Source organism: Mastigoproctus giganteus, chromosome 2, assembly GCF_048544385.1.
Source record: "Mastigoproctus giganteus isolate SK-2022 chromosome 2, ASM4854438v1, whole genome shotgun sequence".
NCBI lineage: Eukaryota > Metazoa > Arthropoda > Arachnida > Uropygi > Thelyphonidae > Mastigoproctus > Mastigoproctus giganteus.
The window spans coordinates 214,033,129-214,057,448 of record NC_143576.1 but is presented as its reverse complement, the minus strand read 5'-3'; the positions used below and the strand labels follow the sequence as shown (position 1 = coordinate 214,057,448).

Here is a 24,320-nt window from a genome sequence, read left to right as displayed (position 1 = left end):
TTCAAAATTGCAAAAAAGTAGGAGGGCTTTTTAATTTTCTTCTTCTCTGATTTTGTTGACTGGTAGGGTTTAAGCTTTATTTAAAGCATTTACTATGCAGTTTAAATTTTTCCAGCCAAAAAAATGTAAGGAATGATGAGATCCCCCAACTTTTCATAATTAAGAAAAAGGGATGGTTATTATTTTAAAATGGAAGAGTGATTTACCCTCGATGGTTTACTGACTTTTACTTAAGGCCAATCAATGTCTAGTACATGTTTTGTGTATTGCTCATTTCATGTCTTGCGGATAATTTAAACTTTTGGATTAATAAATTACATTCTAAATCTAACAAGGCAGTAATTTATATGGGTATTAGATTTATTTAAAAACCATTATACACAGGCATTTTTTTGCTGGAATGCACTGGAACAACATTCTGGAAGTTAAAAAAGAAATAAAAATAAAAAATCATATTGACGTCTACTGTGTCGGCATTATTGTTTATAAGAATGGTAGGGCCACATCTGGGACTTTTTGTTGCAAGCAAATATGGAAAAACATAGCTTATTCAGGGCCATCATGCAGTTATAGAATAAACAGTGAAAAACGAAATTGCAAAAAGAAATATAATGATAATATGCTTTCATTGCGGAAATCTTTATAAAAACATTTTGAACAATAAATAATAATACCTATTAAATTAGTTTTGTCCAATTTACTATACTGTTGTAATTTGTAATATCAAATTACGGCTTATGATACCATTATTTAAAAGCATTGCTGGGGAATGAGAATGCATACTGTTTATTGTATAAGTGTGATATTATTGAAGTATCAAATAAAGAAAAAGATGACTTTATTAATTAAACACCCTGAATCAAAGAAGTGGAAGTGCAGGGTGAGTGGCTAAAGTAATGTGGCCAAAATTACGAAATAAGTTTTTCTCTTGAAATCTCAGAAAAAAAAAAAATCATTCAAAACTAATTGTTGAAGGCTTTGTACTCCCCCCCCCCACCAATTAAAAAAATTGGCACATTTGACACAATGATTATTTTTTTCCTGGGGGAAGTTCTTCCTCAGTGTTCCAGAAGTTTGTTTTACAAAAAAAAAAAACCCTAGTTATAAATTACATTCTTGAATTTGCATTGGTACACAGTGTTTTTTTTTTTTTTTATCCTTGAGTTATAATTTTTAATAATGAAGTTAACATAACTGAATAATTGCTTTTGTTGCCAAGTTGTTTTGACTGCTCAGTGTTGTGGTGTGGTAGTAGATTGTGATAGAGGTATCACAGTGTAAGTAGCAGAGTTTACAACCAGCAGCATAGTGTGACAGGCAGGATGGGTAAATGAGTTTTGAAAGGTACACTTGCTTCTTGGTAAATGTGATCAAAATGAACCCCAGACATGGAGCATTTTCTTTTGAAAAATTCTTAAGATTTACTATTACACACATTCCAAAATATTTTTGAATATAGTCAACTTTTCAAAAATATTTCTTACCAAATCAAGATTAGAAAAATTATTATCTATCAATAAAAAAAAATGAACAGTTAATCCCTTCTATGGTGACTTAATTTATTTTGTGACTCCCTTTTTTTAAAGAAAAAAAAAGTTTCATATTTTAGCACATCTAAATAAAAAATGTAATAACAAATGAAAAACTAATGTAATTGCTTTATTCTGTGTGCTCCCTTCCTTCAGAAGTAATAATAATAACCATTTTTAAATGCTTTAACATAGCCTGGAAGTAATGTCTAGATATAATACACTGAGTACGTGCTAGCACAAAACCATTCAGGGATATACCCTGAATTGAACTTTTCCAGGCATACTGCTGAAGGAAGGCAAAAAATAATAAAATATATATATATATATATATATAAATAAAACACTATTTTATTTATTCAAATTTAAAATTTGTTATTTATAAAAGTATGAATTAAACTAAATCACATGAATTCAGAAAGTCGCAACCTTTAACTCTGCAAATGGCCTGCAAGTTAAGGGGTCACAGAAGTATATTTGTTAAAGTCAATATTGCACATTTTGAAAATGCCATGAAAAATACTAGTTTTGTGTGCTTTGTCATATCACAGAAATTGATTCATATCAAATCTGTTGAAGTAAAAATAATATTCATTGGAAGCATATGCTATAAACTCCTTGGCTGACATGGTTATAGCAAAGTCATAATGGCTGAAGTTTTTCACCCTCCCCCCTTCCACATGGATGCACAAAGTTATGGTGTTTGCGTCTGGAAAATCAAGCCCAGATGAAACGTAACATTATATATCATATCAATTAATACTCAATACCATTTTAACCCCATTGGTATTGAATGTTAGTTTAACTTGATTATTAGCAATATCTTTCACTAGAATCTAGTGTGTGGATCAGTGTAGCATTTAACAACTATACTTAGAAGAGAGTTTGACTTATTATTGCCAAAAAAAAAATCTGTTTTCAAGGTACATGTGTTGTATTTTGTGATCAGTTTGCCTGTTGCTGGACAGAAAACCCAAATTTCACACAATTGGGTCAAATAATTGACTACATAAGTGAAATAGCAAATAAGTGAAAATAGCAAATAAAGATTTTTCCAATTCCTGACAGAAGTACCCCCGAAACCCTTGATTGGTACTGTTGATTGGTTCACAATAGCAATAAAACTCATGCCATTCCACTTGGTATAAAAGAGCAGCCATGCTAAGCCATTACATTGCAATTTGCTCTTGCATGAGTGCAGTGGCAAATTGCAAATCACAGGATCAGTTATTTGATAAAGTTGGAATATATCTGTCCAAACATGCATTATAGCCAAAGTTGCTTATGCACCATGAAACCCCCCACAAAAAAACAACAACACAAACAACATATTTGTCCAACCCAGTCTTTATTCATTTTCTAAAGCAACTGCTTGAAATGGTATTTAGAAGCTTTTAAAGTATTTTGGTGGAAAGCTGTTAGTATATTTTTTAAATCACTTGTTCATATTTGTGTTATCAATCAATAATAATTACTCATAACTGTAATTTGGCAATATTTTTGAAAATCAAAGCTATTCTTTAATGTGTGATTACAAGTTAGTTGTGTGATTAGCAGTAAGCTAGAGAATCTTGTAATAACTGAGAGCAAAGTGGAGGAGAAATTGTTGAAGATAAACACAAGAAAGGCACCTGGGGTGGATGGGATCTATCCAGTTATATTAAAGGAGGCAGCAAAGGAGGTAAGCAAACCCTTAGCCATAATTATGAGAGCTTCCTTGGACTCAGGGGAGGTACCCATTGACTGGAGATGTGCAAATGTGACCCCAATTCACAAAGGGGGATCAAAGGCTGACACAAGTAATTATAGACCTGTGAGTTTAACTTCTGTTCCCGGAAAATTAATGGAGGCACTGGTGAAAGAAGCACTGCAGGATCATCTAGACAAGACTTCAGTTATAGCTAGGACACAGCATGGTTTTGTTAAAGGGAAGTCTTGCCTGACCAATTTGATTGGATACTATGATGCAGTCACAAAAGAACTGGATGCAGGGAATAACTTTGATATTATATACTTGGATCTTAGAAAGGCTTTTGATACTGTTGCACATGGAAGACTGCTGCACAAATTGGAGCAGTGTGGCATTGGAGGCAAGTTGCTGCTATGGATAAAGGGGTGGTTGAGGGGGAGAAGACAGAGAGTGGTAATCAATGGACACTGCTCATCGTGGACTAATGTTATTAGTGGAGTCCCTCAGGGTTCAGTATTGGGGCCTTTATTGTTTTCTGTATTTATAAATGATATTGATGATGGTATATCAGGCTTAATGTCCAAGTTTGCAGACGATACAAAGGTTGGCAGGGTTGTCAAGGACACTACTGACACTATGCTGCTGCAACAGGATTTGGAAAGGTTGAGCAGATGGGCTTCGAGGTGGCAAATGAAGTTTAACATTGACAAATGTAAAGTACTACATATGGGAAACAGCAACCCCAGAGCAACGTATCAACTCTGTGGTACTACACTGACAGTGGTAGAGAATGAAAGGGACCTGGGGGTGGTGGTGCAGGCAGATATGAAGTTCTCTGAGCAGTGCAGACGAGCTGCAAGAGTAGCTCATGGTGTATTGTCAATGATATATAGAAATTTTTCTAGCAGGGATAAGGAGGTGATTATTCCCTTGTATAAGGCAATGGTCAGGCCACACCTAGAGTACTGTATACAGGCCTGGAGGCCTCATTTCAGGAAGGATGTAGAGCTGCTGGAACGAGTACAGAGAAGGGCAACTAGATTGGTGAATGGGACAAAGGGGTTCTCTTACGAAGAAAGGCTTAAGTTTTGCAAATTACAGTGTCTGGAAACTAGGCACCAGCGGGGTGATCTGATAGAGGTGTACAAAGCCTTGAATGGTTTGAGCATGCTCAATGCTGATGGGATTCTTCCTCTAGCTCAGAAAAATCACCTGAGAGGGCATAAATTCAAATTGAGGAAAGACAGATGTAGGATAGATGTGCGGAAATTTGCCTTTAGCCAGCGGGTGGTTGGTGGGTGGAACAGACTTCCATCCCTTGTCGTGGAAGTTGATAGCCTAAATAAGCTTAAGGCTCAGCTGGACAGGTATTTCGAACGAACAGAGGGGTGAAGTGGAAGTGGTTATTTTTATTTATTTATGTTACTTTTTTTTTTTTTTTTTTTTTTTTTTTTTGGCTGATGCTGCATAAGCTTGCTTTCTTGCATCAAATGCCTCTACTAATGCTAATGCTAATGCTAATTAAAAATTCAGTATTCTTTTAATACAATATTTATGCAAAGTGGTAATTTTACTTTTGCTTAGCAGTATTGCCATGTTCTGTGATTATCTTGTTTATTTTATTTATATATATGTTTGTGAATATCTGCAGATCTGTAGTTTATGATAAAATATTAATATTGTTCTCTGCAGAGTAACCAGTTCGAATGGGGGAAGAGCGTGTCAAAAAATAGTTACATAAGCAAACTAATGATCAGTTACATAAGCAAACTAATGATCAGGAAGCAAAAAGAGTGTAAGAAAGTTTGTCTGCATACACACACACACACATTTTCTAATGTGAATGTCTAATATTCCTTAACAATAATTCCATAATGATAAATGCTGCTAGTAGGTGCAGTTCAATTAGCTAATTTTCTCCATTTCTTATTTCAGTACTGAATTTAAGTAACAATGAATTGCATTTTATAGTGAAGCCTATTAAAAACATTGAAACAAGCTGGGCTTCTTTCTTTTTTAGATAGTGGGGAAAATATACATTCCAACCTAATTCTTCATTTCTTCCTTCCCTTCCCTCAATAAATATGTTAAGTTATTGCAAATGTACTCTACATTGAATTACAATCTAGGTTATATATATATATTATAATCTTTCAATATCAGGGTATTTTTAAAAACACCCTATGATGTGTGTGTGCCTATATTCAGTCAAGTCTTATATGTTAAATAGAGGCATAAATTGGAGATCTCTTATAAACTTATAATGGTATAAATTCCTTGTCATGTAATTATCTTAAATTAGCATCTAAAATTTATATGGCAATTCAGGTTACTGAATTTTCACTGTATTAATTTTAATGCAATAAAATTAATTTTACGTATTTTATTTAAAACTATTTTTTAATAAAATGTATATATGGCAATCAGTTGCCAATATTTATTTTTGAACGAAGTGTCTGAAACAGTTTATTTCAAAATAAAAATAATAAAAATTATATTGATATTGTGATAATATTTCAGTTGATCTGTTTTTTTTTTTTTTTTTTTAGATTAAGAAAAAAATACATTTGAGCAATTTATAAAACAAATATCTTTTGTGCTATCTCTATCATATTCTTATTTACAGTATTTAGAGTAAAAAGCATGGATTGTCATTTACCTTCACCTGTGAAATTTGGTGACAAATGAGGAATAATGTTATCGTCAGTTGGAGAGATTGTAGGACAGTTATCCCTTGTCTGTGGAAAAGTTTCACCATAAAAGGCCATACCTAAGGCATTGATGACAGCATTTGCTGAAACAACGATAAAAACAGCTATGGTACTGATATTGTTGAGAATGTTGGCTCTTTTTTGGTCACTGCGTAGGTTGATGTTGTGTCCCAGTAATAATATGATGACAATTCCATAGATAATCTGTTAAAATTATCAATGATAATACATTAATTTATATAATGAAACAAGTTGAGATTTCAGACAAGTACGGCACAAAGCAAGGAGCTGCACTTAAAGATGGACATATAAATTGGTGTGCAATAGCAGGTAGGAAAGGAGATTCATTCTGAAGAACACTGCAAGAAAGCATGTTTGTAACTGGGCAAAAGACATACAATAGCAATGATACAAATGATGACCACATAACAAAGATTAGGGCACAGCTGTCTGACAGATAACTATGACAAACTATTTGAGGTATTAACCGTATGCTTACACATCAAAAAGCCACATATATATATAAATAAATATATACAGAATTAATGTGAAGTATGAATAACAGTAACTAAACCATGTGTTCTGATTCAAAGTAAATTTTATTATGTACAAAGTATTATATTTTACAATAAGTCATAAGCCAAACTCCTACACAATGGATCAACTTAACAATTGGCAATATTTCTGGATTCCATGGTGAATCATGTCATCAGACTTAATCAAAAAAGAATGGAAGTTGGAACAGATTATGCCAAATGACAGAATTCAAAATGGAATCCAGACATGTACTGTTAAGTAGTTCTGTTTATGGGAGTTTAGCTTACTTATTGTAAACTGTAACACTTTGTACATAATAAAATTTGCTTGATAACAGTTCATATAGTTTGGCCTTAGTTACTAATGCTTCTAAAAAAAAAAAAGTTCATATAGTTTAATTACTGGTATTCATGCTTTATATTAATTCTTTATGAACAGCTGCATAATTTTCTTTTTAGCACATTAAATATATACATTTCTCAATTATTATTTTATTTGGTTTTATAAATAAAATTTTGTAAATGACAAACAGCAGCCGTTAATAAAGATTGGCTAATACCATAGATGCTGTGTAAATATATAATTTTTAGGCACTGGTTTAACAAGTTTCAATTTAATATTTTAAGAATTATTAATCATCATATATTTTAGTACAGTGTGATGAAATTATAAATTATTTGCATGTGTAACCTTAGATTTCATTTAACAAGTACAGTAAGACTATTTTTCACATTTCACACACCATTCCAATGATTTTAATATATTCATTAATATTTCTTCTACTCTTTCTAAAACTGAAACATGCCACACTTTTCTGTGAAAGAGAAAACGGTTTCATGGTTTTATACCTTTCAGTATAATATGATAAATCTGATTTTTGAGAGTAAACAGTTGCAATGCAAATAGTTACATACACTAATATATAGTGATGTTGAATATGATATAATGCTTTTATAAACAGTTGTATGAGCTAACAGAGTCTTAACTGATATAATGATAGGGCCTTATAATAGCTATTTTAATATAATATCATATATAACTATATTTTGGCACAGATTGAAGGTACTGGCATTTAAAAGGCATCATCTGCATTCATAATTTTTTAACATCATTAAAAAAAAAGTTTGAATTATTATTAATGCTAGGAATGAAGAAAATAATAACTTAATTCAGTTTAAAAAATGAACAAATAAAAATCCTAAAAGGTGTGTATGTCTGTATTATGAAGGTATATTTTTTATTGAGATGCAGTGACTGAGATGTGTGGCATTCATCTAAAAGAAAACACCATGGGTATTGTCTAAGATAGCAGGGGTCGGCAACCTTTTTTGAGTGAAGAGCCATTTTTGATCAAATTTAAAAAAAGAGAATCCAAAGAGCTGCACCTCACCTCAAATTGGGGGGAGTTTTTCAAGAAATGGAATAGAGTGGGAAGGTATTTTATTAAAAATATATATTTTTTGAATTATTATATATTAATACTTAAAAAAACATAGCAAACATCCAATTAGGTACGAATTAATGTGACTTTTGCTGCTGAACTTCTTGAGCGAGTCTCTCAACATCAGGTGAGTATGCCATAATTTTCATCTTTAAAGATGCTGAGAGACTCGCATTGTTCAGAGGGCTTCTTGATTTACTTTTAATATAGTTCGTGTTCAAAAATATTTTCCTGCAGAAATATGTTGAACAAAAATCTGAGACAAGTCCAGACACAAATATTTTCAAATTTATATACTTGTCCAGTAAGCTACTCCACGCATAAAACACAATTTGGTCTTGCTTTTTCAACTCATCTATTGCCGTCCATTTGTGTAGAATTGCAAGGGTAGCCTTTTGCCTTTCCAAATCCTAAATTTCAGTTTTAAGGCATTTTTAGTCTTGCACTCCACATGTTCTTGATTTTTAAGTCCTCTAACTGCATTTTAAATTGTGCTTCATGTGGGCTTAAAGTTAAAGAGCTGCAGTTACATGTTCAAAGAGCCACAGGTTTCTGACCCCTGGTCTAGAGTTATGTCTTCAGTCTATGTAGTTGTTTTAGGTATTACTATATCCTTTCATCCATTTGTGTAGAAGTGGTTCAAAGTGGTTTGGATTTAATATATTTTTTTTCTTTTGCTGTTATTTACTTGTTTGTACAGAAAGGAAGTTGTGCTTATCAGTCTGGATTTTTCAAGAGTTGTCTTAAATTTTCCATTTTAAGATTATTTAACATTTAAAATTCATTTTATGTGTGCAGCAGACTGTCCCACTTGCATATGTCAAAATGTTTATCAAGACCTTTGTACTGCAATCAGTAAAATAATAATATTTTTAGTTTACCCCCCCATCCTCCACAACAGCCAGTGGTTGTGATGATTAAAATTACTATGTTTATGAAATTACGTAAATTTATGAACTGTGATAATAAGTCTATATGGAAATCTCAGCAGTTTAAAAGTCTAATGAGAAATTCTTTATATTCAAATACTGAAGTTGTAAACTTACTAGAATTCATTTCTACAAGTTATAAGTGCAAAGAATAGAACAACTGAAATCAAGTAGAATATACAACATTGTTTCCAGTTCAGAAAGTTGAAGCTTGAAATAAAAAGAAATTCTCATTATTAGTTAGGACTACAGGGTCACTTTGAATAAGGTAGAAATGAAATAAATTACATATTATTTCATTTCTTGAAATAAATATGCATTCACAATACTTGAAATAAATGACTATGGTTTTAATTCTGTTTGGAGACCATGTATTGCTTGCCTTTTTCTTGCCTTTTTTTAGTAATTTATCCTTGAGGCTTTTTGAATTTTCATTCATGAAAATAAAAATGTATCACTAGTAAAGAAAGAGTGATATATGGTTTAGGTATACATAATACTGCTTATTCACTATTATATATATCTTATCAAAGATTAAGAAATTAATGTTAAATTTAATGGTTAAGGCACAAAGTTAATTGACTACATGATTTAATACGGATTGTTCTAAAATGTTCTTTAAAGGTGTGAAAACTGTATTAACACTTATTAGTATTAGTAGAGCCATATGATGCAAAAAAGCAAGCTTATACAGCATCAGCCAAAAAAAAAAAAAAAACTTTCACCCATCCATTCATTCCAAAAGTTTGTCTAGTTCTGCCTTGAATTTATTTAAGTTGTCATCTTCCACAACAACAGACAGAAGCTTGTTCCAGCAATCAACCACCTGCTGGCTAAAGGCAAATTTCCTCACATTTATTCTGCAATGTTGAATTTATCAATTTGTCTTTCCTCAGTTTGAATTTATGTCTCCTCATGTGCGTAATCTGAGCAAGAGGAAGAATCCCATCAGCAATGAGCTTACTGAAACCATTCACGGCCTTATACATCTCAGTCAGATCACCTCGCAGGTGCTTAGTCTCCAGACACTGCAATTTGCAGAACTTAAGCCTTTCTTGGTAAAAGAAACCTACCAATCTCATTGCCCACCTCCGTACTTGTTCCAGCAGCTCTACATCCTTCCTAAAATGAGGCTTCCAGACCTGTATGCAGTGTAGCCTTTGAGTGTAGCCTGACCATTGCCTTATATAAGGGCATAATCACTTCCTTATCCCTGCTAGCAAAATTCTTGTATATTATTGACAAGACCCCGTGAACTACTCATGCAGGCTATCTGCACTGCTTAGAAAAACTTCATATCTGAATGCACAATCCCAGGTAAATGTGCAATCAGATATGAAGTTTTCTGAGCAGTGAGGTTCCTTTGCATGCAGGTTCACAGCCTTAAATGTTTCTTTTAATTTAATATTAGTTATTTAAAAGTCCACATTGTTGTGTGTGTGTGTGTATATTTTATATTGTGAATTTGTATTATGTGCAGTATTAGCATTAGTTGTGGCAAATGATGCAAGAAAGCAATTATTGAAAATAGGATCCATATTAAATGCATCCTATTTTAAATAATGAAAAATATATATCAGAAATAATATAAAAATGATTGTATAGTATGAATCAGAGCTGTAATACTCTATACGTTCTACGTTGATAATAATATTTGTAAAATAATAAGAGGAGTTTACCTCAATATAGTACGTAGAACACTTCCGTATGATACCCTCCAGAAATTAAAACGGAAAAAACAAAAAAAACGACAACTTACCGGTACATTAGAATAAAATATAAATAATTAAAAAACCAATTTAACACAATTCAAATTAAAAGAATCTAACGAAAATATTCATGGAGGGTATCATACGGAAGTGTTCTACGTACTATATTGAGGTAAACTCCTCTTATTATTTTACAAAAATGATTGTAGTAAAGACTGTAGGGTTATACTTTAATGGGGGCATGGAAATATTTTGAAAATGCATATAGTTTTTAAAAATGCACATAAATATTCAGGCCTTCGATATTGATATATTTTATAAATTCTATATTTTTAAGATAACGTAATTAATTTATATATTATTGCATAGTCAGCAATCTTTAGGCAGCCAAAGATTTTTGTGGGAAAGATAATGTTAATCTTAGTTAAACTTAACTATCCAAATTCTGCACTTCCTCAACTAACAATAATGGTTCAGTAACTTACAGTATTTTAAAAGCAAAAAATCATGTTGTTTTTAGCTTCTCCTCAAGGAATGTGTCTTGAACTACTAACTTTTCAATGACTCTTCCTCAAAGAATGGTACATTTTCATTTTAGTAAAAATTAAAACACCATCACCATGATATAACCAGCAAAAAAAATGTCTTTATTCTATATCATTTTACAAAAGCATATAAAAATGGTAAAATTAACAGTATTATAGTGATAGTGACTTAAAATGATTTTGAATGACAAAGGCAAATAGTTATCCACAATTTGTTCTTTACAGTTATCTAAATGTGTTGACGTGGAAATGATTTCACAGATAAAAACTATGAACTACCCAATTTCTTTATCTTAAGTAAAACTGTATGATTGTGCATCAAGGATAGTTCACTATAATACTGTTAATTTTACCATTTTTATATGCTTTTGTAAAATGATATAGAATAAAGAAATTTTTTTTGCTGGTTATATCATGGCGATGGTGTTTTAATTTTTACTAAAATGAAAATGTACCATTCTTTGAGGAAGAGTCATTGAAAAGTTAGTAGTTCAAGACACATTCCTTGAGGAGAAGCTAAAAACAACATGATTTTTTGCTTTTAAAATACTGTAAGTTACTGAACCATTATTGTTAGTTGAGGAAGTGCAGAATTTGGATAGTTTGGAAGTCTTTCTGTACCTAAAATGCTCTTGATGTAATGGTCAAATGTTGGGGCATTAGAAGACTTAAAATGATTTTGAATGACAAAGGCAAATAGTTATCCACAATTTGTTCTTTACAGTTATCTAAATGTGTTGACGTGGAAATGATTTCACAGATAAAAACTATGAACTACCTAATTTCTTTATCTTAAGTAAAACTGTATGATTGTGCATCAAGGATTAAGAGTTCAGACATTCACTTACTGTTTCAATAAATGTGAAAGAGAAATTAAATCTGACTTGGTATTTTTTTTAATATATAATAAGTTTATGTTTTTATACAGTGTAGAATCCTGTAATCTGAATTATAGAAATATATGCAGATGCAGTCATTGCATTAAATTATTTATATACAGTACTATATGTCTGCATTTTCATTAAGTGATTTCTTGAGAAGTGTAATTTTATGCTCTACTTATTGTATTCAAAGACAATTAATTAGACAGAAAATCTGTATCAACAGAACAGGTGAATAAAATGCTACACTATAAGAGTACTAGCTTCCATTACTTCCTACAAGAGGAAAATTTTTCTAAAACATTCATTTGTTGAGTTTTGTGGCATAAGTGTCAGATCATCTCTCATGTAGAAGATCATATTCTACTGATCTTCCACATGAGATGGACACTGGTATTCAAATGTCAAAATAACAAAAACTGCCATGTCTTCTTGTATAAAAAAAACAACCTATCATTTAGTTTTATAATGAGCTAAATGGAGAATAGCATGAATATTCTCTATACTGATTTTATACTAGACTATATATATATATAGTCTACCATAAAAAAAGAAAAAAATATATATATGTATGGTTTTATTTGAATGTTTTATGCCAATAGTGATAAGTGGGAAGTGTGTAGATAATTTGATGGTGACTGCTCCTTCAGTATATGACATATTTGTTGTACAGTATATGACATATTTGATCACCTTATCTGTTCCTTGTAAATTTCAGATCTAATGGGTTGATTATTTGTTATTTAGTACTTATTTAGTAGTTAGTTATTTCATAAACTTAGTTTAATGCTTATAGTGTTCACCCCCACTATCATTGTTCATGGCTGTTAACAGGGCTATGCATAGTCTTTTTAGAGTTCTTGTTCATAGCTTTTGTGCTATACTATTTGTGAGGATTCTAATTATATACTTGGTTAAGATTTCTCCTGCCCAACCTGTGTTTTTGCAACCTTCACTATAGTCAGATCAGTTCAGAGTGTTTAAGCACTCTGTATTGACCTGACAATAAACAATTGATACTGATAACTAAAGCAGGCTGGTCTGGGAATATCAGCCCTATCTTATGTCAAGAGGTGGGTTGGGAGAAGAATTGAGAGAGAGAGAGAGAGAGAGAGAGAGAGAGAGAGAGAGAGAGAGAGAGAGAGAGAGAGACTGCCATGAGTGATGTGAAATAATTAATAATAATAATACTGTAGTGTAAATTTTTTTTGTAGAAAACAAATACAGCTTAGCATTAAATATTTATAAACTGCAAACGTACATAACAATTCTATACACATGTTAGGTGCACTTAAGGTTGCACCCAGCATGTGCATAGGATTGTCATATATTTTGATCAGTTTACAGTTGTGTATGAGTCATCAGAGAGTAAAGATACCTCTTTACTTTTAAATATTATTTTTTGTTAGTTTCTTCTGGCGTGAATAAATTAACAGTATGTTATCTTCTTGGTAATCATTTCCATGAGACATTGTCAAATGATAAGAAGTATTCTGGTTGACCAGGAATGTTAAGTAATGAAATATTTGTAATGCCCATCAGAGTAAGTTTCATTCTCACACTTATCACATAAAATTATTGCAATGTTAAAGAACCTTACAGGGAAAAGAACTGGATACTGCCAGTGGCCTTAGAAATTTTGTTTAAAAGTGCAGACATCATGAATACTCTAACCAGTCTGCAGAACAGAAATGAAATGCTGTCATCCCAGCTTGTTGCCAGTATATTTTCATCTTCAGTTCCCTTTAATTTAGTTTTTTTTCATCTCTTGACATTTTTGCAATAGTCCACCACCACCACCACCACCACCACCACCAGTAGTGTCCAATAGCCCAACAGTGATGTTCCCCCTCCCTTGTCTGGCATCTTTGGGGTGTGTGTGTGTGTGTGTGTGTAGCAGTAATATTATATTGTCAAGAAGCAAACTAAGCAGTTGAGAGGAAAATTTTATGAAAGGGATTATATGTCAAATGCCCAAAAACATGCAGGGCAGCAGTAAAGGAAGCAAAAGTATATAAAAATGTGTAGTTTCTAACATAACTATAGAGTCTGAAAAGATAGAAAAGAGAAGTACACAGAGTGACTGAACTAAAAGAGGTTTAAAGGAAAGTAGAAAAAGGAAGTAAAGTAGTTGTGAAAAAGTGAAAGAATTTTAAAAACCTAGTGCAATAATGAAATGGGACTATGAAAGAAAACAATATATGAAAAATTACAAATTACCAAATAAATAATAAAGAGATTTCACTGTATTCAGATATGGGAGGGCAATTTTTGGAAAGCAGGTCGAATATAGGGATGGCAAATATGCAGAATCTGAGTACAGTAAAAGAAAAAATTATACATGGCCAGGCATTTCATCAGGGGACTACTCCTGACCATGTATCAGGCACTGCATTTCCAAACTTGTCTATAGTACAAGAAAAGAAAAAAAGCAAATATGCGGCCCCTATCTTAATACTATCAGACATGGTAGTCCCTATGCAGTGTAACTAATAAAGTAAAAGAAAGTAAAATTATACAAAGGTGTGTACCATGCAGCGATATGCAGTGTAAAAAATTAAGTATATAAAGTTAAATATAATACAAATATACAAAAAGGTGTGTACCAAGCCGTAAGGGGAAAAAACAGTAATTTGATTAAAAAAAAGTGTAGCCAAGCAAATGGTATAAGGCAGGGTAAAAATTCTTGAGGATGGGGAAGGGGAGAAAAAGTAGTTAAAAGAAGGTGAAAGTAGCCTACGATAGGATGAAGGATAGTTGGAGCGTTATATATATATAACACTCTGACATACTATAAAGTGTGTATGTATATATACACACACACACTTTTTATCTGTAAGCTTAGATCTTCATTTTTATCTCTGAACCAGGTTTCCACTCCACACACTGCTTTGGAAAATAAGAGTGAGACATAGGAAATACATGACCATGTTCCCATCAGATGTGAACAGTACTGACCATTCTCTTTTCTGACATATTTGGTATATACATATCCACCTTATCAACTGGCTCTTTATGATTTTGGAATTATTTAAAATAAAATGTGTATTCAATCTTCACATAAGAACTGCATGAAAATATTGAGAGGTATGTTTCAAACATAACACAAGGAACTTTTGATATATTCTCCTCAGACATGTCCAAAGAATTAATTCATGCAATGTATAAGAATCTACATTTCAAACATCTTGATAGCTGGATATCTACACTGTTATCATAGAAATATAAGAAATAGAGTATAATAAATATAAAAAATCTACTGCAGCTCTAATGGGTTGCTATATTTTTTGGTCACCTTATATTAATATTCAAAATAATATAGTCTAAAATTAAAATATCACTGATTTATGATATTCAGCTTTACACAATAGTTAAATTCTTTGTTCCAGAGAGAATTTCATGAAGTTCTGGATATAACAAAAAAAAAAAAAGAATTTCTTCTACTTTACTGTTTGTCGGTAAATACATAAAGTTTGTCATTTTTCTTTGTTTAGCTGTCACAGTTTGTTATTTTAAAAAATTCTCTAAACAGTGACATCATGAAAGCTATTATGAATTATTTCTTTCCAAATGTTTTATCTAAAAAAAAAAAAAAGCTATTTCGGTAGCTTTTTTTTTTACATATATAACTTTGTTGATATAGTTTTCCACATTGTTTATTATAATAATCAGCACAATATTAAATTAGACATCTAAGTCTACTTTTGTGTCGAATCATCACTGTTCTTCATACCAAGGGCAGATATCAAAATGTTGACAATCGATATGGAGAAAATGCCAATAGTAATGATGTTGTTCAAGATGTTAGCCACTCGTTGCTTAGGCACCTCATTCAAATTCAAGTTGGCGATCACTAAAATGAGTCCTCCAACTACGATCTACAGTACAGAGAGCAAATAGCTAGTTTTACTCACTGAACAGCTCACCACTGTGCTACACAAAATCCTTCATGGGTTATAAATAAAATATTTTTCACCTTACCCAGGCAGCTTAACTTAAGTTGTGAAATATAAATGAATAAAAGATAAACTGTGTGAATTATTAACAATTATTTTACTAATGTGGCATGCTAAAAATTTTAAAGTAGACAAAGGTACTAGTATAATAAATATTATAAACTCTGTTAAAAAATTAAATTTTATAGTACAGTAAAGTCACATGCATGCAGTATGGTGAGCCACAATGAATATTTTTTAGTGAGTGATAAGTTTAATGTTAGTAAAGTGAGCGATAACTTTAATATATAAAAACTGTACAGATTTCATTTTTTTTTATTAAATGATTTTGTTTCCAATTATAAATTTTTCCAAAGCTATATTGCAAAAATAAACTGAACTATATTTTTTAAATATTAACTTACTTTACTTTACTTTAAAAGCAAATATAGTTCATTAAAATGCTGTAACAGCACATACAAGTTTGGATACTTCTGTAATAAAATGCAATTTTAGAATACCAATATTCCCTTTGAGGGACAGGTATCCTAAAAATAATAATTTGGCTGAAGTAAAGTCCTGAAGACTTGAAGGTATTTCATTACAGTTTGTATATCAGCCCATCAACCACTGCACCACATAAATATTATTAATCAATTTTTCCTGTTATTAAATAATACTTAACCAAATATGGCATTAAGTTACTGAAGTCACATTCAAAGTATTTAGTGTTTCATTAATTTGCTTTTGTATCTTTGAATTTGTTGAACCCTTTTTAGGAGGATCTGCATCAAACACAGAAAGAAAAACGTTGACGATGGTAACAGCAAACACCAGCCACACCAAAATATTGTTGAGAAGATCTGCATGTCCTTGCTGTGACTCATTGTTGATGTTGTAACGGCCTTTCAGCACAATTATTATACCAATCGCAATCTATAAGGAGAAGAAACCCATGTACAGCTTCATTGAAAACTCCTATTTGATGGCTAAAGCAATATGCGAAGTATTAAGAACAAAAGCAAGGAACCACTAATAATGCATCCCCTTTGTAGTGCTTAGTGCTACAAGCAAGAATATGGTGCTACCCATATAACCTATAAACTTTATGAAAAGATGTAGTCCATACATGGACTACATAAGTTGAAACAAAGATAAATCTAAATTTTATGAATGTATGTTCCCCGTTTGTTTACAAAATATCCTAACTTTTATATTTACCTAGCAGTTAAAGTAGTTACTTCAGTATTTTTACCGAGATAGTAATCATTGTCTGTTTTAGATAATTTCTTTTGGATTATTCTAAAAAAAGGTGGATGGAGCATTTATCGCATATTTTATCAAGTATTAAAATTAACTCATTATTGTTGTTCACTACCCAATGGTTTGAACAAGATGTGCATTATGATATTGTAAATGTTTGTAGATTGGTATTAGCACTGGCAGAATTATGCAAGGAAGCAAGCTTATACAGCAATGCAAAAATAAAAAAATAATAATTTTACCCATTTCATTTGCTCCCTTCTAATAATTTGCCTAATTCTTCCTTAAAATGTATTTGAGCTTTCTGCCTCCACACATTAGGTGGGCATTTTCATCAATCATTGATCATTGGCTGAAGACAAATTTATGCAACCATACTCTTTTCAATTTAAATTTATGCATCTGAGAAAGAGTGAAGATGTTATCAGCATTAAGATTACTCAACCATTTTAAAGTCATAAACACCCCAGATCTCCATGTAAATACCTAGTTTTCAGATGTTTAAATTTACAGATTTCTTGGTAAGAAAACCCCTTTATTATTATTAATAGTAGTAATATGCATGGGAGCAAGCTTATACAGCCTCAACAAAAAAAAAAAAAAGAAACCAACAAAACTACCCATCTCATCTGTTCCATCCCATCTAATAATATATCTATTAAATTTATTCAAACAAGCTACTTCCACTACACCAGATGGTAGTTTGTTCCAGCAACCAATTGCTCTCTGTCTGAAAGCAGATTTTTGCATATCTATCCTGCAGCCATCCTTTTTCAATTTGAGTTTATGTTCCCTTGTGTGCATTGTTCTGAGAAGGGGTTAGATTAACATCATTAAGTTTACTGAATCCATTTAAAGCATTAAACACTTCAGCCAGGTCTCCTCTCAAGTGCCTAGTTTCCAAGCAGTGCAATTTGCAGAATCAAAGTCTTTTGTGGTAAGAGTACCCCTTTGTGTTCTTGACTAATCTGGTTGCTGTTCTCTGCACCCGTTCCAAGAGATCTGCATCTTTCTAAAAATGAGGCTTCCAAACCTGTATGCAGTACTCAAGATGTGGCCTAACCATTGCTTTATGTAATTGGATAATCACCTCCTTGTCCCTACTGGAAAAGTTCCTGTATATGATTGGTGGAAACCCATGAGTTGTCTAGCAGCCTGTCTACATTGCCCAGAGAGCTTCACGTCAGATTGTACAATTACTCAAAGTCTTTTTCATTATCAACTGCCTTCAGTTTGTTACTATCCAATGGCATGTTATTTGGGATTACTGTTACTCAAATGGAGGACTGGCTCTTAAAAGAAGGTTACATAATTGCAACCTTCATTTAAGAGATAATGATTCCCCTCTATCTGAAGCCTTGCAAAAAATCACTAGGAAGAATTAGCAACCCTTGCTGATCATGGATGACAGGGCTGAAAATCTTCACATGTTGAAATCATTTATGTTCTGTTGAAGGGATCTTATACGGGATGATTTTTTATTTGTACCATTTGATTCATCTGAAGAACATAAAATATTGTTTAGAAACAGAAATTAACACTTGAAGCATATTCAGCAGTACTGGGAAATTTATTCTACAGTAGCCGAGTGGTCAGGAGCGGGAGTGCAGTAGCACACGCTCTTTGAGTAGACCAGGGTTCAAGCCCTGACTGCTAAATATGGTCGATCTGCCAACCTGCACTGGACCAGCATGGCAGATTATGGTCCATTTCCCTCAACATGAATTGTTCAGGAGGCTTCCTTCCTGCAGTGGGTTGATAATGGCTGCAGTTTATCTTTACCTTTTATGTTCATTATGTATGCCACGGTTATTTATGACACATTACAGTTCAAGCGTGAGGTTGCAAAGAACATGCTCCAATGTTTTCTCTGACAAAGAAAAAATTTCATCTTCAATCACTTTCTTCAACGCAGGAATGGTTTGTGGATTCTTCTGAATTGCTGTCTTTGAGATAACTTCAGAGATAAAAATTGCATGGGGGCCACACCATAAACAATGGGCAACAGTTACAAACTACCCTGTTGTCAAATATTATACTTGCATGTACACCGATGATAGAAGTATAGTAAATGAATTTGAAGTGCTGGTCAAAACATCAAAGGCAGATATTGTTGGGATATCAGAGATGTGTCATACAGATATAGGGAACGTATAATTGGAATTTGGGGCGTATAATGTGTACAGAAAGGATAGACAGGAAAGGAAGGGAGGAGGGGTTATGCTGTTAGTTGAGAAACACAAATCTAAGGCAGTACATCCAGTTGACATGGTGGATGGTGCAATGTTGAGTCTGTTTGGTTTGTCATAAGCACCGCAAAAGCAAAAATGAGGGCAGGAGTGTGTTATAGGCCTAATGGAGTGGGCCAGTAAATCAGAATGTCTTATAATGGGGAATTTTAACTTCCCAGATAGTAACGGAACTTGTGGGATGGTCACTCACACACTAGCAAGACTTGTGGATTTACTGGATGATTGTTTTCTACAGCAGCATGTTCGAGAGGCAACCACAGGGTGTAATACTCTTGATCTGATTATCAGCAATTATTATTCATGCATTAAGGATTTGAAGATAAAGGAAACACTAGGTGGCAGTAATGGCAGTGTAATGATGTCAGATTTACGTAATGATCTAACTACTATCAGGAGTAAAGGGAAGGCTTTTGCTTTCGTAAAGTGACTACAGTGGTCTCAGACAGTTTTTAATTCTATACAGTGGGACCAACTGATGATATTACCAACAGCAAATTCTAAATAGGGAGCATTCAAGGAATTAATCTTGGACACTACTAGGCTTTTTGTTCCAACCAAGAAATACTGTTGTTAAAGGTTAGGCTTAGATGGATGTCAGCTGAACTAATGAGACTCATGGCAGGGAAGAAAAATGCATGCCATGCATATAAATTATCAGGCGATACAGAAACCTATGGTAGATATAAGCTAGTATGTAGTGAGGTCACAAAGGAGGATAGGCAAGTGAAGGCAGATTACAAGAAATATTTTTTGGCAAAGGATGCAAAGAAAACAGCAAAGACTTCTTTACTTATATAAACTCTAGAAGGAAGAGGATGAATTAGATTGGTCCATTTGATATTAATGATTTGACTGTTGGTCCATTTGATATTAATGATTTGACTGTTGATGATTCTGCTCAGCTAGCTGACAAACTGAATAAGTATCTTGCTTCTACATTCACACATGAGGAATTCTGTAGGGAAATGCAGGACAGAAGTTAAACAATTTTCTAATAATAACTGAGAGCAAAATAGAGGAGAAATTGTTGAAGTTCAACATATTTTTCCCAGGAGCTCACATCTGGTGAGTATGGGCTTGGCACACCCAGGGTCCTGAGCTGGATATCATCATTCTTCTCTTTTTTTTCAGTGATTCCTTTCTACTTCTGTCAATCTGTCTCTCTCAGGATAACTCGTGAATTTTTTTTGGCTGGTGCAGCATAAGCCTCAGGCTTCTTTGCACCACATGGTTATTAATAATAATAATAAGAAGAAGAAGAAAGAAGAAGAAAGGCACCTGGGGCAGATGGAATCTATCCAGTTATATTGAAAGAGGTGGCAAAGGAAGTACGCAAACTCTTAGCCATAATTATGAGAGCATCCTTAGATTTGGGGAGGTCCCCACAGACTACGGATGTGCAAATGTATCTCCAATTCACAAAGGGGAATCAAAGAGTGACACGAGTAATTACAGACCTGTTAGATTAACTTCTCTTCCGGGAAAAATAATGGATCCACTCATTAAAGAAGCATTGCAGGATCATTTAGACAAGACTGCAGTAATAATTCAGACACAGCATGGGTTTGTTAAGGGGAAATCTTGTCTCACCAATTTGATTGGATGCTATGATGTCATCACAAATGAACTGGATGCAAAAAAAAAAAATTTGATATTTCAGGAAAGCTTTTGATACTGTTGTACATGGAAGACTATTATACATATTAGAGCAGTATGGCATTAAGGGCAAGTTGCTACAATGGATGAAAGGATGGTTGAGTGGGAGAAGACAAGAGTGGTAATCGATGGATACTGCTCTTCTTGGACTAATGTTATTAATGGTGTACCCTAGGGTTCGGTGTTGTTCCCATTATTGGTTTGCATATTTATCAATTATATTGATGAAGGTATATCAAGCTTAATGTCAAAGTTTGCAGATGATACAAAGGTTCGCAGGGTTAGTAATGACAGTATGCTGCTGAAACAGGATCTGGAAAAATTGGGCAGATGAGCTGGGAAGTGGCAACTGAAGTTAACATTGACATGTGCAAAGTACTGTATAAGGAGAGCAGTAACCCCAGAGAAATGTACCAACTGGGTGGTGTGTTATACTCAGGGTAGTGGAGAATGAAAGAGACCTGGGGATAATTGTGCAGTCAGATATGAAGTTTTCTGAGCAGTGCAGACAGGCTGCCAGAGTAGGTCATGGGGGTCTTGTCAGTGATATACAGGAATTTTGCAAGCAAGGAAAAGGAGGTGATTATCTCATTGTATAAGGCAATGGTCAGACCACACCTTGAGTACTGCATACAGGTCTGGAAGCCACATTTTAGGAAGGATTTAGGGTTGCTAGAATGAGTACAGAGAAGGGCAACAAGAATGGTGAGGGGAACACAGGGGTGCTCTTATAAAGATAGTCTTAATTTCTGCAAACTGCAGTTTCTGGTGACTAGGCACTTGTGAGGCAATCTGATTGAAGCATATAACACCTTGAATGAATTGAGCAGGCTCAATGTTGATGGGATTCTTCCTCTTTCTCAGATTACAAACTTGAGGGGGCATGGATTCAAATCGAGGAAAGACAATTGTAGAATAGATGTGCAGAAATTTGCCTTTAGGCAGGGGTAGTTGATTGCCTGAACAAACTTCCATCTGTTCTTGTGGAAGTTGATAGCTTAAATAAATTCAAGGCAGAACTAGACAAACATTAATGGATCATTGAAATGGGAAGGGCAGTTTTTTTTTTTTTTTTTTTTTTTTGGCTGATGCTGTATAAGCTTGCTTCCTTGCATCACATGCCTCTGCTAATGCTATACAGAAATTTTGCTAGCAGGGATAAGGAGGTAATTATCCCTTTGTATAAGGCAATGGTCAGGCTACACCTTGAATCCTGTGTACAGATCTGCAGGCCTCTTTTTAGGAAGTATTGTTGAGTTGCTAGAATGAGTGCAGAGAAAGGCAACAAGATTGGTGGGGGAACAAAAGGGTGCTCTTATGAAGAAAGGCTTAAGTTCTGCAAATTGCAGCATCTGGAGACTAGGCACCTGCAAAGTTATCTGATTGAGGTTTATAAAGCCTTGAATGGTTTGAGTAGGCTCAATGCTGATGGGATTCTTCCTCTTGCTCTGATTATGAACCTGAGTGGGCATATACTCAAATTGAGGAAAGACAGTTGAAGAATGGATGTGCCGAAATATGCTTTTGGCCAGTGGGTAGATGATTGCTGGAACAAACTGCCATCTGTCATTGTGGAAGTTGATATCTTAACTAAATTCAAGGAATAAGTGGACAAACTTTTGAAGGAAATGGATTGGTGAAATGGGAACCTTTTTTTTTTTTGGCTGATGCTGTATAACCTTGCTTTCTTGCATCATATGCCCGTACAAATGCTAATACTAAACATTAAACTTGACATGTCTACATCAGTATCATTGATAAATATTAAAACAGTATTGGGGGCCCAGTACAAACCCCCCAAAGATTCCCACTCATAACATTAATCAATGAAGAGCAGTATCCATTAATAACCATGCTTTGTTTCCTGTCACTTAATAACACAAAGGGATATCAAAAAATAATTTCGATATCCCTTTATCCATAGCAGTAACTCACCCTTAATACCACACTGCTCAAGTTTGTACAGCAGACTTTTATTATGTGTAACAGTATCAAAAACATTTATGAAATCTAAGTACATGATGTTAAAATTGTGTTTTTCCATTCAGTTCCTTTGTGATTACCTCACTGTAGCAAATCAGATTGTTCACAGAAGAACTCCCCATAATGATTCATGAAGTGTTTCTCATATAACTGCATTTCTGACAAGGAATGCAGTTATATGGGATCCAATCCTGCATTACTTTGACTATTGACTTTATTGCTTTCTGTGGCACAGGTCTGTAATTACTCACTTTGCCCTTTGATCTCCATTTATGTATAAGACAGACATGTGCACTTCTCCGGTCTATAAGGACCTCTCCTGATTCCAAGATGATCTCATAATTATGGCTAAAAGTTTCTTTAGCCATGAGTGTGGATTTATTTAATGACTGTTTTCTACAGCAGTGTGTTATAGAGGGACAACAAGAGGAAGCAATATTCTTCAACTGATTATCAGCAGAAATTCTTCATGCACAAAGAATCTGCAGGTAAATGACCCACTGGGTGGCAGTGATCACAGTATACTGATGTGGGATTTACTTAAAGACAACTACTGTGAAGGGTAAAAGGAAGGGCTTTTGCTTTCTTAAGGGTGACTACAGTGGTCAATTCTATGCAGTGGGACCAACTGATGATGTTATTAATAGCAAATTCTAAATGAGTAGCACTCATAGGAGTAATTATAGAAGCTACTAGGCTCTTCATTCCAACTAAGAAATACCATTGCAGGCTTAGACCTAAATGGATGTCAGATGAATATGAGACTTGTGGCTGACAAAAAAAAATGCATGTTTTTTTCTCAGCCACAAGTGCATGAGGTGCATATAAAAGTATCATGTGATACAGACTCTTATGGTAGATATAAAATAGTCTGCAATCAAGTCACAAAGGAGGTTAGGCAAGGCAATGCAGAACATGAAAAATCTTTGGCAAAGGATGCAAAGAAAAGCAGCAAAGACTTCTTTATTTATATTAACAGTAGAAGGAAGGGGTTAAATCACATTGGTCCACTTGATGTCAGTGGTTTAACTGTTGATACTGCTCAAGTTGCTGGCAAACTGAATAGGCATTTTGCATCTACTTTCATGCATGAGGAGTGCTGTAGTTGAGGGGAATGCCAGAAGTTTGTTAAAATCTAACAAAGAGCTAAATGATTTTGTGATAACTTGAGAGGAAAGTGAAAGAGAAATTGTTGAATCTAGACATAAAAAAAAGGGTAACTGGGACGGATGAGATCTATCTAATTATATTAAGTGAGG

General features: G+C 33.5%; 1 protein-coding gene across 3 annotated transcripts in view; it reads right to left on the bottom strand.

Moving 5' to 3' along the window:
• Positions 1–5,852: 5,852 nt before the first annotated feature.
• LOC150090070 (ninjurin-2-like) overlaps positions 5,853–24,320 on the bottom strand; it is an 84,602-nt gene continuing 66,134 nt past the window's right edge. For all 3 annotated transcript variants that reach the window (XM_090389743.1, XM_090389745.1, XM_090389744.1), the window contains exon 3: positions 5,853–6,134. In XM_090389743.1, coding sequence (XP_090245869.1) covers positions 5,871–6,134 — 264 coding nt within the window. In that variant the 3' untranslated portion in view covers positions 5,853–5,870. The remainder of the gene's footprint in view (positions 6,135–24,320) is intronic.